We start from the raw sequence: 16,341 nt of genomic DNA on the forward strand, positions 1-16,341 counted from the left end.
GGGGAAGATGCGGGACTAAAAGGGATGATAGCTGGAAGGTGATAGGTGAAGCCTGGTGGCTGAGAAAGATAAAGGGCTGAAGAGGAAGGAATCTGATAGGAGAAGAGAGTGGACCACAAGAAAAAGGGAAGGAGGGGTCCCAGGGGAGGTGATAGGCAGGTGAGAAAAGGTAAAAGGGAAATTTTTGTACCGGAAGGTGATATCGATATTCCTGCCATCAGGTTGGAGGCTACCCGGACCCAAATATAAGGCATTGTTCCTCCACCCTGAGGGTAGCCTCATCTTGGCACAAGGGTAGGTCATAGACTGACATGTCGGAAAAAGTATGGGAATCAGAATTGAAAAGTTTGGTCACAGGGCAGTTCCACTTTTGGCAGATGAAGCAGGGGTGTTCGATGAAGTGGTCTCCCAATTTACGATGGGCCTCACCAAATGTAGAGGAGGCCATATCGGGAGGACTGGACACAATGCACAACCCTAGTAGATTCATAGGTGAAGTATTATCTCAACTGGAAGAGCTGTTTGGGTTAGGTGACGTTGCCTCCAGTCCATAGTCTGCTGGAAGGAAGGGCCTCAATAAACAGATGGGCACATAATTGTGTCAAGATAAAGTTTGTATTCCACTATCCTCCACAGACTGATATTTGAGAGTTAGGATATTGTTAGCTTTGGTGGCAATTAAGTTAAAGTGGATGATTTATCACCGCCACTGCACGGTGGTAGCCAGTAGAGAAACTGCCTCACACATCAGAGAGCTGGGTGTGATACTAACCTCGGCTGCTACCTGAGTGGCTGACTCATGCCTTTCTCCTGGCTGCTTCAGTTTCTTCTCACATCCAAAAGATGTCTGGGTTGAAAGGTTAAGTGGCCACTGAAAATTGCCCCTCGAGTTTAGATGAGTGGTGGGATCTGTCAGGAGTTGGTGAGAATGAGGGGAGAAAGAACCATATGTATCTTAGATAGATAAGAAGAGGCAATGAAAGTTCTCCAACCAGTTAAGGACTTTTTAGTACCAATCATCTGTCACAGAAGATCCACAGATCTCTGGGTCACTTAACACTGGAGTAAATTCTGATGTGCAGGGATTTGTTTTATTTGTTCGTGTACGTAGGTTTCAGTTTCAAGACCAGAAATTAATGTTTATTGTTAGTGTTCCTTAAATTGGGTGGGTTACAAGGCTAAATTTGAGTGTTGGTCTGATTGAACTGCATTACTAAGTGTTCAGAATTTAGAGTGGGTGAGAATGTCAGACTTCCTCTGCTAATATTGAGCCATAACAAACAAAGATGGCTGTCCCCTCACTCCAGTAGTCAGGCATTCGACCGCTCGGATCGGGCATTCAACCGCTCAGAAGTCCTGGCGTCTGTCATCTCAGATTCATTTATGTATCATGTGTACATTGAAACATACAGTGAAATGTGTTGTTTGTGCTAACAACCAACACAATCGAAGGCAGTGCTGAGGACAGCCTGCAAATGTCACCACACACATTCCAGCAGCAACATAGCATGCCCCCAACGTTCAGCAGAACATCACCAGCAGCAACTACAGCAAGAGCAACAAAGCAACAGTAAAACAAGTCCCTTTCCCATCAACCCACTCAAAACACACACACACACACACACACACACACACACACACACACACACACACACACACACACACACACACACACACACACACACACACACACCCCTCCCCACCCCCCCCCCCCCCCCACCCCCAGGACAGGCCTCCAGCCCCTGGATTTGTAGATATCCGGCTCAGTTATTAGTCTCGGATATAATTTAGGGCTCCAAATAGCAAGCGGAGGTAAGGTTTAAAGAATAAGAACAAGACACAGGACAAAGACGACACATACCTGAACTGTGTGCAGGAGTGCAGGTGAAGCAAGGGTTGGAGGGTGTAATGCTCCCTTTAAACTCACCTGGTTCACTTGAAAATGTATTGTCCAAATAAAACAAAAAGTGAAATAAAAGTATGTTAGCATATTACTCAGAGTAACTGGAAAATCTGCTCGTCCAACATCACCAAATTCCCAACGGCGCTGGATTACCAGAGATTTAAATGGTCCTGACGCAGGGTTTCGGCCCGAAACGTCGACTGTGCTTCTCCTTATAGATGCTGCCTGGTCTGCTGCATTCCACCAGCATTTTGTGTGTGTTGCTTGAATTTCCAGCATCTGCAGATTTCCTTGTGTTTGATTTACATGGTTAGATTGGTTTGGGTTTACGCTCGGCATTTAAATTCCGATTTCCAGATTACAAAGCACCTTGAAAAACATTCATTCCAAGTTCATAGTACATTTATTATCAAAGTTCATAGATGTCACAATATGTTACCTTGACATTCATTTTCTTTCACTGTAGGCCAAAGTAATACAATAGAATCAATGAAAAATTCCCATTTTCTCAAAGGCAAACTTCCTGAATTTAAAGGTATTTTGCAAGAATAGGCTTATCTTCTGTTCACTTAACTATAGATTTGTATATATTATTTTGTATCAATTAAAAATAAAGTGATTCTGAACTTTGCGAACACCATTTTAATCAATATGTGATATATTACTTGTATTAAATTGAGATTCCAATTTTTGGAGTATAATACGGTATGGACTTGACAGAAATTACATATTATTTGTTGGTGCAGAGGGGTACTGATGATGCAAGTTCATCTTGCCTCTGCCATAATTTCTAAAGAAGTTAATTATAATTGTGAATAAGCTGAAAGGTCACTCACAATTACACTGATTGTTTGTTTGTGTCCAACTGTGCACAGCTGCTGATGTCAGAGAGTGCACTTAATTTTCTTTGTTTGATGATGTGAAGACAAAGTCCTTTAACAATCGGGGAAAGAGCCCATCTTCCATCTTCTAATGATGCCGATCCATCAAGATGGCCTGGATTTTGCAGGATTTGAAGATCTATCTTTCTGAAAAGAGCTGTGATCAGAGCAGAGGAGAAGGTTGCTGAAAATGTGTCCTTCATTCATTTTCTTTTAACATTTTCATGTTGTGGATGCTTTGGGTAAAGAGGGAATTAGTCCGACGACAGAGTTTGCCACCAGTGCATCCTGCCATTTATCTGAAAGACAGAACCTTTTCTCCTTTCAGCTGTGGTGGTTTTACACGTTGATTTGTCCAGCTTCTGGATGTTCTTCATTTTCATTTTGCTTTGTGTGATTTCTACAAAACAGCGGATAGACAGCAACCTTGCGACATTTTTGGCTCAGGATGAAGCTGTACCAGAGCTGTGTTCTGTCCACACTGTTGTACCGATCAGAATCCTGGCGCATGACAGAGAACAACTTTGACAAGCTTTCATCATTTACACCACAAGCCTTAGGAAGATCCTCCATATTTTCTGGGAAGATAGATCTCCGCCCACACTCTGCTCCTTCAGTGTCACCAAGAGGACATAGCCACAATCATCATAAGAACATGAGAAATAGGAGCAGGAGTAGGCCATCTGGCCCATCGAGCCTGCTCCGCCATTCAATAAGATCATGGCTGATCTGGCCACGGACTCATCTCCACTTACCTGCCTTTTCTACATAACCCTTAATTCCCCTACTATACAAAAATCTATCCAACCTTGTCTTAAATATACTTACTGAGGTAGCCTCCATTGCTTCATTGGGCAGAGAATTCCACAGATTCACCACTCTCTGGGAAAAGCAGTTCCTTGTCATCTCTATCCTAAATCCACTTCCCCGAATCTCTCCTCAGAGTCTAAACCCGTCTTCTCTGGAATCAACCTGGTGAAGCTCCTCTGTACTGCCTCCAAAGCCAGTATATCCTTCTTCAAGTATGGGGACCAGAACTGCACACAGTACTCCAGGTGCAGCCTCATCAGTACCTTGTACAGTTGCAGAATAAACTGTCTGCTCTTAAATTCAATCTCTAGCAATGAAGGACAACATTCCATTTGCCTAATTGATAGACTGCTGCACCTGCATCATGAGGAAATGTTGGAGATGAATTGGGCACATGATGAGCAGACAGGCCATCTCCACTATCAGGACAGCACTTCATTGGACCCCTGAAACGCAGAGGAAATGAGGGAGACCAAAGACAAATTAGCATGTTACCGTAAAGGAAGAAGTGAGCAGACCCTGAACCACACCCGAGGCACAATAGAGAAGATGGCCAAGGACAGATGGAGATGGAGGACTTCCCTATACTCCTGCAGCACAACAGGCTGTAACTAGCTGATTAAACTGAGATACAAAATAAGGAGTTCAGTTGAACTATTGTAAATCACTGATCAGGGCTTAACCATTATATTATAAATACACCCCATTTAATTTTAAAATATTCTATTTATGAATTTTCACTATCATAGCATTGACACTTGATGGTTTACAGACCAGTCCATCACAGGCAAAGCCCTCCCTACCACTGAGTACATTTACATGGAGTGCTGCCACAAGAAAGCATCATCCATCTTCAAGGACCCTGACTTTCCAGGCCATGTCCTCTTCTTGCTTCTACCATCGGGCAGGAGGTACAGAAGCCTTAGCCCACACCACCAGTTTAGGAACAATTATTACCAGTGGTTCCTTAAGGTTGTCATAGCTGGGGCAGGGAGTGGGGTTAAGCTCCCACTACCTATTAAGTGCTCTCAATGGCACACAACTCAAATAGCCTCCGACAACCAAGTCCAACTCCTGATCTTCACACGTGGCTTAGCTACCGAGCCCGGTGGAACCTTTTCTACTGACGGAAAAATGGGCAAAGGTGGGTTAATGGCACATTAAAACCAATCACTTCGGGCAAATCAGCCATGGTTGGCAGTTCATCTGGAAGGAAAACTCTGACCTCAAGTCTCTGCTGCCTTGTGACTATACCCACCCATGGGGAAGACTTCCGGACTAAACCCGCAGGAAATTCTGGCACTGGAGTCCCTAAGGCAGGCCTATGATGCGTTTAACACTGACTGGCAACTCCTGCAATGCTGCTGGTGCAAAACTGTATCAATCTCTGCCGTTCTTTTGGAAACATCAGCTGCGTGGAGGGGGGAAGCCTACTAGATGGTCAACAGCTTGCTCTCCTTATCTTACTGCCCTGGCTTGCTAAGCGCGTAGACAACTGGGATGCAACTACCATGGTCAACCAACAGAGGGTTCAATGTGTCAAACCATCTCTTTATGACCCCATCTACCTGTGACAACGCTTTAAAGGAATTCTGGATCTGTATTCAAGTTCCAGTGTTCCCTTGGTGGAAGGCATGTGTTTGTCTGTGGACTGCCGAGAACTGCTAGTTTTTGCGAACCACGCTCATGCACCACCATCGACTTTTAGGACATGGATATTAATGGATGGTTGAATGATAATTAAACTTGAACTATCAGCAGATAGCCAGGGACTTTACAAGTTTTGGAATGGCTAACACAAGGGGGCATAAGTTTAAGGTGATGGGAAGAAAGTATGGGGGGGGGGGGCATAGAGGTGAGGTTTATACATAAAATATGGTGGGTGTGTGAAAAGCCCTGCCAGGGTTGCTGGTAAAGCTAGATACATTAGGGACATTTAAGAAACCCTTAGATAGGCACATGGACGATAGAAAAATAGAGGGTTATGTCAGAGGGAAGGGTTAGATTGATCTTTTGTTGTTGTTCAGCCGTTTAGTCGAGTCTGACTCTTCGTGACCTCATGGACCATAGGGGCCATAGGATTTTCATGGCAAGATACGGAAGGCCTTTCTTCCACGCAGATACTGCTGCTGCCCAGGTTGGGACTCAGCTGGGTTTGAACTCCGGACCATCTGCCTTGAAGGCCAGTGTTGATGCCACTACACCACCAGCCGGCCCATTTTAACCTACTGTAAGGTTGATCATTGTGGGCCAAATGGCCTGTACTGTGCTGTAGTCTTCTAAGTTCAGTGCTTCATAACTGGCCATCTGGGCAAAACACTAGAAAGAATTATGTAATGACTGATTGTGTTGGAGAATAATCTTATTGCCTTCATAGATACAGCTAATTGATTTCAAATTCACTGATCATTGTGTTGGCAAATGCCGAGTATGTGTGATGTTTAGGAGCTCATTATTTTATAACATGCAGTAACTCATATTATTCTGTAATCAAGTGTTGATTATCACTAAATGCATTTGCAGTGATTACCTCCTTGATTATCCTTTAGGAACTATCAAATAAAACTGAGCCAAGACATAATCAAACCACATTAATGTGTTTGCACAGTTGGAGAGATTTTTTTTAAAAATCAGTCCTAAAGTGTGATTTAACAAATATCATTGAAATCTCCTTTGGGGAATTAATTTTCTAAGTCATCATTTATCCTTGGATTTGCAGGCATCTTAAGCCAGAAGTACCAATCAGATGATCCATCTTGATGTCTGCCTGATGACCCTTCAATCATGGAAGCCAATTCAATTCAATCCATAGGACATCGAAAATGGTTGAGGACTGGCTGCAACCAATAACCAATGCCTTAAATGGAGCGATAAAGGCTTATGCTCAAAAAATTAATGGATCTTGTGTTAGATTCCAATATTGGCATGTTTCTAGCACTGCAGAAAATTGCCCAAGTCAACGCTGTTCAGAACAGCAAGGCTAAATCAATCCAGCTATTTCATGCATTCTCAGTCATCAGTGATGGAAGCTGTTACTGATAATACAATTAACTGTCAGATCATTGATAATCCCCACTAGAACTGCTCAGCTCTGGATGTTATGAAAACTTGGATGAAAAAGTAGGATGAAATAAATGAATTCCAGAGGTGAGGTGAGGGGTGAGAGTGATTGCCTGGGACAAAAATGCAGTCTTTGACCAGAAGAGGTTTCAAGGAGACCATGAATGGGACCACGTTGGGTTAAACATGCCAATAGTTGAACTTGTGCCTTGACAAGGAAGATAGTTGTGATTCAATGTATCAAACATACTGAGATAGAGTGCGTGAGAGCTTTATGTTCCTTCAAGTCAATATCACCAAGAGCCTGTCCTGGTCCAATCATGTAGATGCTATGGCCACAAAAGTACACTAGCACTTCTACTTCCCCAGAAGTCGAAGGAAATTTGGCCTGTCTTCATTGACCATCTTCTATTTTTCTAGATGTACCACAGAAAACATCCTATCCCGATGCATCACAGCTTCATATGGCAACTGCTCTGATTTAAACTGCAAAGGCACAGCTCACCTCATTGCAAAAACCAGTGTTCACTCTGTGGAGTCTGTCCACGCTTCCTGTTGCCTTGGAGAAGTAGTCTGCATAATCAAAGACCCCTCCTACCCTGGCCATTCTCTCTTCTCCTCCCTTCCATCAGGGAAAAGATACTGATTCACCATGTGTGGTGAACTAGATATACCTGTCTGACTGCTCCTGTGGCTCCTCCCACAGACCCTGCTGACTGCCCCTGTGGCTCCTCCCACAGACCCCTGTATAAAGGCGACTGTGGCCTGCTGCTCTCCCTCATTTTCCCAGGATGTAGTGTTGTTCTTCAGTCAATAAAAGCCGATATCTCACTTCCTAAGTCTCGGCGTGAGTTATTGATGGTGCATCACCATGTTCAAGGGCAGCATCTATCCCACTGTTATAAGACTATTGAACGGACTTCTTGTCCAATGAAAATGAATTCTTCATCTCACATTTTAACTTTTGTGTAAACCTTGCACCATATTGTCTACCTCTATTACACCATCTCTGTTAACACAATATTCTGTATTCTATTGTTCCTCCCTTGAGCTACCTTGATGCGTCTAGGCAACACGCTGGAGGAACTCAGCAGGTCAGGCAGCATCCGTGGAAATGAGCAGTCAATGTTTCGGGCTGAGACCCTTGAAAAGCCTTACTTAAGCCTTACTTTTGAAATTAGCTGTTTGAGTGGCACACAAAACAAAGTTTTTCTCCGTATCTTGGTGTATGCGATTGAAATAAACCAATTACATTCTTGGTCTTCATTCACTGGGACCATCTGGAGTAACATTGGCAGCCATCTTAATTTAGGCTGGAATTAAATTGCCTGTTTGCACTTGAAATTGTCATTAAGTCCTAAGGGCCAAATGCTGATTTGTTCCTCGTAGGTTTTTGTTAGCGCTTAAAATCAGAAATTACAGAATTTTAGTGGCTGCCTTTGAACCAGAATCAGATAGACACGTTAGCTGTTCACTTGCGGAGTTTCTGTCAACTGAAGTAAAACCATGAAAATAATCAGGTGTCCAGGCAGTACATGTGGGGGGGAGGTGGGGTGAAACAAAATTAATGCTTCAGATTATCTTTCATCATGGGTGGCAGGTGGAGATACTTTTCTATCAAAGGAAGTATAAGGCATTCCTTCCCTCCACTAGCCTGCAGGTAAAGTGTAGGACATGCTGAGTGCCTTCCTGATCAGGGTCGTGTGAAGCCATGGGAGCAGGTGGTGGATTGTCATATGAACAGTTGGCCCATATCACAAGTCCTGGTTATGTGATCATGGATTCCAGGCAAACAATCTCTGAAGAGTATTGATAATGTCTGGGGTCACCCATCTTGTAAATGCACTGCCCAGAAGAAAGCAATGGCAAACCATTTCTGTAGAAAAAATTGCCAGAAACATTTATACTCATAGATAGAGAAAAGAGTAAGAACAACAGCGTGAAGGGGGTCTTCCCCACAATTACATTAGAGGACTGGTGGAAGACCAAGATCATATGATATGGTACATAATGATGATGATAATTCTTTCAACAAATATATACAATGTGAGAAAGAAACCACTATGTAAAGAAAGGGGATGGAAGTACAGAACAAGAGAAAATCTGTAATGGAGTGGAAGGTGGGAGAGATGGAGTGATAAAACCAGTAAAGAAGTTGGCTGAATGTGGGTGAGAGAATAACAAGATGGCACCTGTAGAAGGTGGGAATAGGAAAACACAGTCTGGTGATACTAAAAACAAGAGAATAAAACACTCTGAATACTGTAAAGTCGTGATACCGGATTGGAATTTCAGTTGAGCGCCAGGCCAGATTGAAATGGTCAGTGTGTTGGGGTTGGAGGTGAGGGACGATCTGGTTGTCTGTGCTGGACTGAGGCTGTGGCCGGCAACTAGTGGACTTCTGGATCAGCCACAGTTAAGCCTGGCTTTGTGAACTTCTGATCTGAATGCTGTTTGCTTACTTTTATTGGGCAATTTGTTTTTATTCTCTCTCTCTGCACGTTGGGTATTTGACTGTCTTCTTTTGTTTTTAATGGGCTCGGTTGGGTTTCTTTGCTTTGTGGCTGCCTGTAAGGAGACAAATCTCAAGGTTGTATACAGTATACATACTTTAATAATAAATGTACTTTAAACTTGGAACTGATGATTACCTTAATATGCTTGATTCAGGCCTGAAGTCTGCAAGGCTGTAAAGTGTTCTTGATAGGAGGTAAAGGGCAACCCTTTAAACTTACATTGAGCCCCGCCAGAGTAGGGTAGGTTGTAAAGGACTGTGAGATGAGAATGGAAATCAATTGGTGAATTAGAATGACAAGTGAAGCTCAGCCCAGCCTTGCAGACTGAATAGTGGTGTTTTGTAAAATAGTAACCCAAAACTGAATGGGAAGAACTGCCAAAGTGAATTACCCAGTGAGAGTGTTTGGGACACTGGATATGTAGAAGGTGGGGATGTAAAGAGGCAGAACTGCTCCTGCTGTGTTCCTCATACAAAATGCTGGAGGATCTCGGTGGTTCAGGCAGCATCGATGGAGGGAAATAAATAGTCAACATTTTGGGCCAAGACCCTTCATTGGGACTGGAAAGGAAGGAAGCAGAAACCAGAATGAGAAGGCAGGGATGAGGAGGAATACAAGTAGCAAGTGATGGTTGAGACCCAGGTCAGGGGAAGATGGGTGGGTGGTGGAGGAGGGATGATGTGAAAAGCTGGCAGGTGATGGGCAGAAGAGGTAAAGGACTGAACATGCATTAGGGTTTGATAGGAGAGGACAATGGACATGGAATATAGGGAAGGAGGTGGGGAACCAGAAGGAAGTGATGAACAGGTCATGAGGGGAGGAGAGGAGAAGCAAGGGAGTGAAAGGGCCACTAGAATGAGGAATGAGGGGAGATTTTCCCCCAAAATACTTCACTTTGGCTCCCCACCTCTTTCTGTCCTACTTGACCTGTTGAGCTCCTCTAACATTTTGTGTGTGTTGCGCAAAATTTGCAGCATCTACCAAATCTCTTATGTGTCTCTCCTGTGCTACTCGGGAAGGTATCAGGAAAAGGAGGAGTGAGTGTGGGGTGGATAGACATAGGAGGGGGGAGGAATCAGAGCATTTTGCAGGAATGTTTAAGGGGGAAAATACGATTAGCAATTGCATCTTCTTGGCAGCATCGAACAATGAAGGATAACCATTGAATGTGAAGATGGGATGAGATTAGGAAGCCTGGGCAAAGGCAGAGGAGCTTACAGCAGAAATATGCAAAATGGGAAAGACTTGACTGTGAAGGCAGTATCTACTATGGTGGACAGAAAACCATAGAGGGGACAAACAAGGCATATTGGAAACAGCTTATCTAGTCTGTGACAGGACAGATTGGTTAACCAATAGAAAGCAGAGACTTGGAATACATGGGTATTACTCTGGCAATCAATGGTAAGGGGTGTGCCACAGGGGTTGGTGCTGGGCCTGCAACTGTTCACAATAGTTCAGAATTAGGGGATATAGCCTCAATATTCAGGGGAGTAGATTTAGGATGGAGATAAAGAGGAATTGCTTTTCCCAGAGAGTGGTGAACCTGGTCCATTTCTGACACCTCCCTCCCCTTTCTTGATCTTTCTGTCTCCATCTCTGGAGACGGCTTATCTACTGATATCTACTATAAGCCTACTGACTCTCACAGCTACCTGGACTATTCCTCTTCCCACCCTGTCTCTCGCAAAAATTCCATCCCCCTTCTCACAATTCCTCCGTCTTCCCCGCATCTGCTCTCAGGATGAGGCTTTTCATTCCAGGATGAAGGAGATGTCTTCCTTTTTTAAACAAGGGGGCTTCCCTTCCTCCACCATCAACTCTGCTGTCAAATGCATCTCTCCCATTTCATGCACATCTGCTCTCACCCCATCCACCCGCCACCCCACTCGGGATAGGGTTCCCCTTGTCCTCACCTACCACCCCACCAGCCTCCAGGTCCAACGTATAATTCTCCATAACATCCGCCACCTCCAATGGGACCCCAGCACATCTTTCCCTTGACCCCTTTTTCTGCTTTCTGCAGGGATCCCCCTTGTCCATTCATCCCCCCCCCCCCATCTCTTCCCACCGATCTCCCTCCTGGCACTTATCCTTGTAAGCGGAACAAGTGCTACACCTGCCCTTACACTTCCTCCCTTACCACCATTCAGGGCCCCAGACAGTCCTTCCAGGTGAGGCGACACTTCACCTGTGAGTTGGCTGGTGTGGTATACTGTGTCCGGTGCTCCCGGTGTGGCCTTTTATATATCGGTGACACCTGACACAGACTGGGAGACCATTTCGCTGAACACCTACGCTCGATCCGCCAGAGAAAGCAGGATCTCCCAGTGGCCACACAATTTAATTCCACATCCCATTCCCATTCTGATATGTCTATCCATGACCTCCTCTACTGTCAAGATGAAGCCACACTCAGGTTGGAGGAACAACAACTTATATTCCATCTGGGTAGCTGCCAACCTGATGGCATGAACATTGACTTCTCTAACTTCCGTTAATGCCCCTCCTCCCCTTCTTACCCCATCCCCTTTTTTTCTCTCTCACTGCTTATCACTCTTCCTGTTCTCCATCTCCCTCTGGTGCTCCCCTGCCCCTTTCTTTCTCCCTAGGCCTCCTGTCCCAGGATCCTTTCCCTTCTCCAGTTGTGTATCCCTTTTGCCAATCACCTTTCCAGCTCTTAGCTTCACCCCTCCCCCTCCTGTTTTCTCCTATCATTTTGGATTTCCCCCTCCCCTCCTACTTTCAAATCTGTTACTATCTTTTCTTTCAGTTAGTCTTGACGAAGGGTCTCGGCCCAAAACTTTGACAGTGCTTCTTCCTATAGATGCTGCCTGGCCTGCTGCGTTCCACCTGCATTTTGTGTGTGTTACTTGAATTTCCAGCATCTGCAGATTTCCTTGTGTTTTCGACTCTACGGAATTCTGTGTCCAATGAAACAGTGGAAGCTATATTTAAGACAAGGTTGGATAGGTTTTTGCAAAGTAGGGGAATAAAGGGTTATGGGGAAAAGGCAGGTAGGTGGAGATGAATGCATGGTAGATCAGCCATAATCTTATTGAATGGCGGAGCAGACTTGACAAGCCAGATGGCCTCCTCCTGCTCCTATTTTTTATGTTCTTATGTTCTAGATGTGGTGGATGTGAAGAAACCCTGTTAGTGGAATGGAAGCAGGCTGAGGGGAGGTTTGGTCATGCAAGCTGTAAGCTATTGATAGATACTGTATACAGGCCTAACCCTTGTAAATAAACAGGTCAGTAAAGGAAAGAGAAATGAATCAGGTGGAAGTGAGAGCCAGGCAGAAGTTGGCAGCAAAGTTAATTGAATGTTTTTGTTCTGTGTGTGAGCAGGAAGCAGCGCTAATAAATTCATTAATATACTGGATCAAGAGGTAAAGACAGGAGTTAGAGAAGGATTCAAAAAGGAATGATCCCACGTATCGCACGAAAGAGACGGGCACAGTACTGGGACCGCATGGGTTGTCATAGCTACTCCCTTTATTTGGAGAACATGAATAGAATTAAAGGAGCGCTTGTTCAGTTTGAGAACAAGTTCAGTCAAGCAAGGCTAGAGGAGGAGACGAGCTAAAGGTCTGCCTGAGGAAATCAGTGAAGAGTTTTTGGGCCACCTATATGTGGGACGAGGATGGGGAGGGATTGGACTTTTGAGTTGAAAATAAACCAGATGGGAACAAGGAGCTGAAAGTTGTTAAATTGACAGAGCGCATCAGGAATTGAACAAGCTGAAAGGTGTGCTCATCCCATTCTTCCATTAACTAGAGAATTCTAGTGTATTGTAGTTCTCATTAACTAGAGGATTCATCCAAATTTGTATTTATTATTAATGGCTTCTCTTCCTCTTTTCCAAGAATCTTGACAAAGAGGCAAAGCTTGTAACAAATTGGGTCAGCATGTTTGGCTAAAAATGGGTTAGAAGTTTTGAGACATAAAACTCCGTGGGTGATAATGAACAAGCAATTGAAGCATTTCATAATAATATAAACATTCAAATGTTAAAAATTGATATGTGTCCAGATTTCAGAATAAAAGAAACCATCATTAATTAAAGTTATTACCTCTCATCCTCATATAATGATTAAAATCAGTTTAGGGCTTTAAGAAATCCCATTATTTTTATCAAATACTGTGCCAGCAACAAACACATTTGATTGAATTTTTTGAGTACGTAACCAAGAAGGTTGATGTGGGCAAGATAGTAGGTGTAGTCTTTATGGATGTCAGTGAGGGTTTTGGTATCGTGGTATAGTCTTGTGAAGTTAGATCATGTGGAATTTGTGTGAGCATTTTAAATGTGAAAGCAATTGGCCTGATGGTGGCAAGCAGATGGTTGAAAGTTTATATTTCTGGACTGGAGGCCCATGATTAATGGTGTGCCTTAGAGGTCAGAATCAGAATCAGAATCAGGTTTAATATCACTGGCGTATGTTGTGAAATTTGTTGTTTTGCATTAGCAGTACAATGCAATACATAATAATTAAAAACTGTAAATTACAATAAAGACTATATATATATCAGAATCAGAATCAGCTTTAATATCAGCAGACAACACACACAAAATGCTGGTGGAACACAGCAGGCCAGGCAGCATCTATAAGGAGAAGCACTGTTGACGTTTCGGGCCGAGACCCTTCGTCAGGACACAGCATATGTTGTGAAATTCATTAACTTTACGGCAGCAGTTCAATGAAACACATGGTAAATAAATATAGAGGAGAAACCTGAGTTACATTAAGTATTAAATAGCTAAGTCAAAATAAGTGGTGCAAAAAACTAAATAAAAGTTGTGAGGTGGTGTTCATGGATTTATTGCCAATTTAGAAATCAGATGGCAGTGGGGATTTAAGTAAATAGGAACAGCTTCTTCCCCTGCACCTTCAGATTCCTCAATGGACAATGAACTCATGTACATTACCTCACTATTTCTTGTTCTCTTTTGGCACTATTTATTCAATTCCCCCACCATCTGATTTCTAAATGTTGAGAGTGTGATTGATATTTAGAAACTTTCAATTTCATTATTTTTGAAAGCATCCTCGCTTTACCAAATTTTTTTACATATGTCTAAGACTTTTCCACAGGACTGTAAAATCATGAGGGGTGTAGATGTGGTGAATGCATAGTCATTTTCATAGGGTTGTGGAATCAAAATGAGAAGACATTGTTTTAATATAAGATGAGAGAAATTTAATAGGAACTAGTGAAGCAACATCTTCAACTAGAGTATACACAGAATGAGTTGTCAGAGGAAGTGATTGAGGGTGGTACATTAACAAAATTTAAAGGAACAAAATATTAAAGGTTGGCCAAATACATGGCAAATGGGAAGTTTAGATGGCCATCTTGGCCAGCATAGACTATTTGGGCTGAATGGCTTGTATCTCTGCTGTATGACTTTGTGACTCTTTGACAAACCCCCCCCCCCACCCTCTCCCCATTCAAATTCTACCATTTTAGAGAAATGTATTTAAAGTGACTCAATAAATGCAGAAATTCCGTGTCAAACAGCAAAAGCCAACAGTCTTGCAAAGTAGCATTAATTATTCTCCTGAACTATGTCATTCATCTTTTCATTTGTGCTCTTGCACTTAGCAAGCATTGTCTTTCTTTTGTAGGAGTATACCATTGATATCTTTTTTGCTCAAACCTGGATTGACAGTCGCCTGCGATTCAACAGTACAATGAAAATTATCACTTTGAACAGCAACATGGTTGGTCTCATATGGATACCAGACACCATCTTCAGAAACTCCAAAATGGCTGATGCTCATTGGATCACCACACCCAATCAACTACTTAGGATATGGAATGATGGGAAAATCTTGTACACCCTGAGGTGAGTTGAAAAATATCTTCTAATGTAATAGATTTTGCACCTTCCTGTTTCAATGATCAAAGCCAGTCTGAGGAGAACTTGGATCTGGGTTTTTCTATCCATTTTATGGTGCCCAGGAAAGTCTGATGAAGTGGCAGGGAACAGCTTTTTGTGATGGTGTTGGAGCTGCTATCTCCAGTGTACCTCATTAAAGAAGACTATTAGAATCATACAATAGAGGAACAGGCCATTCAGTCCAACTCAACCATGCTGACCAATGGGCTCCCATTCATAGTAACTCCATCACACAGCATATGGTCCATGATCCTCTATGAGTCAGTAATTCAAGTGCACATCTAGACACTTCTTAAATGTTTTCAGACACTCAGCTTCAACCACTCTCTCAGGCAGTGTTTTCCAGGTACACCCCATTGAAGAAGGAAGTCCCCCCCAATTTCCTTATAAATCTCTTACCCTTTACCCTCAACATGCATCCTGAAGTTTTATCTACCTGTGACGTGGAGAGTCTACCGAAACTATACATACTGTACTGCAGTGATATTGCTCAGAAATTTACGTACCTCAATCAAAGAATCCCTGATTGTATCATTTTCAAGACTTAAGTTAACATATGAGCGGAGACCTGGCACGAGCACTGGTAGGGAAGTTAGCTATCAACAGGGAGCCATCAGCACTTTCCACTCATTTTTCCATCGTTCCATGACCATTCCAGGGAATACCTGATTTCCAGTAGAGATCGTCATCAGATCAGCAGAGATGCACTGAAAAATCACTCACAGGTACGAAATAGGTAGCAGGTTTTAGTGAATCGATGCAGAAATTCATTAGAGTTCTAACATAAAACAGTAGCAAGGGGATTAGATTGGAACCTAGAAGTTTAACAAAATAGCATTTTCTGTGTCCCATGAGTACATCACAGCGTGCGGGCATTATTTAGGACCAATCAGTTTGCTGAACAGAAATGATAGAAGTCACTTTTATATGTCATAGCATAATCAGTTCAAGAGTGCCTGAAATTACATTAGGCTGATTTGGAGTGAAGAATGCTCAAAACACTGCAGCCTCTAAGCAGGACCAAATTATTGACTGCAACATCTGTGATCTCCTCTCTGATCTTCAAATGCAAGATTATCCTAATACATCAGTCAGCTTTGCAAGGTAAAGGTGGAAAACACCGATACTCGGGCTGCCATCAGCATTGCTTTGTATCTCTGTTAAGCTTTCTCTGGGCCACAATAAAACTCCAGGTTCTCTTCAAAATTGCATCCAATGGTCCAGAACAGGTTTTGCTGAAGCCTTTTTCTGGTTGCAGTGCATT

At 43.1% G+C, this 16,341-nt stretch overlaps 1 protein-coding gene across 1 annotated transcript in view; it reads left to right on the forward strand.

The window, feature by feature from the left end:
- gabrg3 (gamma-aminobutyric acid type A receptor subunit gamma3) overlaps positions 1-16,341 on the forward strand; it is a 729,033-nt gene that overhangs the window by 223,967 nt on the left and 488,725 nt on the right. The window contains exon 3 of the mRNA XM_073044115.1: positions 14,803-15,023. Within this exon, the coding sequence (XP_072900216.1) occupies positions 14,803-15,023 (221 nt within the window). The remainder of the gene's footprint in view (positions 1-14,802; positions 15,024-16,341) is intronic.

Source organism: Hemitrygon akajei, chromosome 4 (assembly GCF_048418815.1).
Source record: "Hemitrygon akajei chromosome 4, sHemAka1.3, whole genome shotgun sequence".
Lineage (NCBI taxonomy): Eukaryota > Metazoa > Chordata > Chondrichthyes > Myliobatiformes > Dasyatidae > Hemitrygon > Hemitrygon akajei.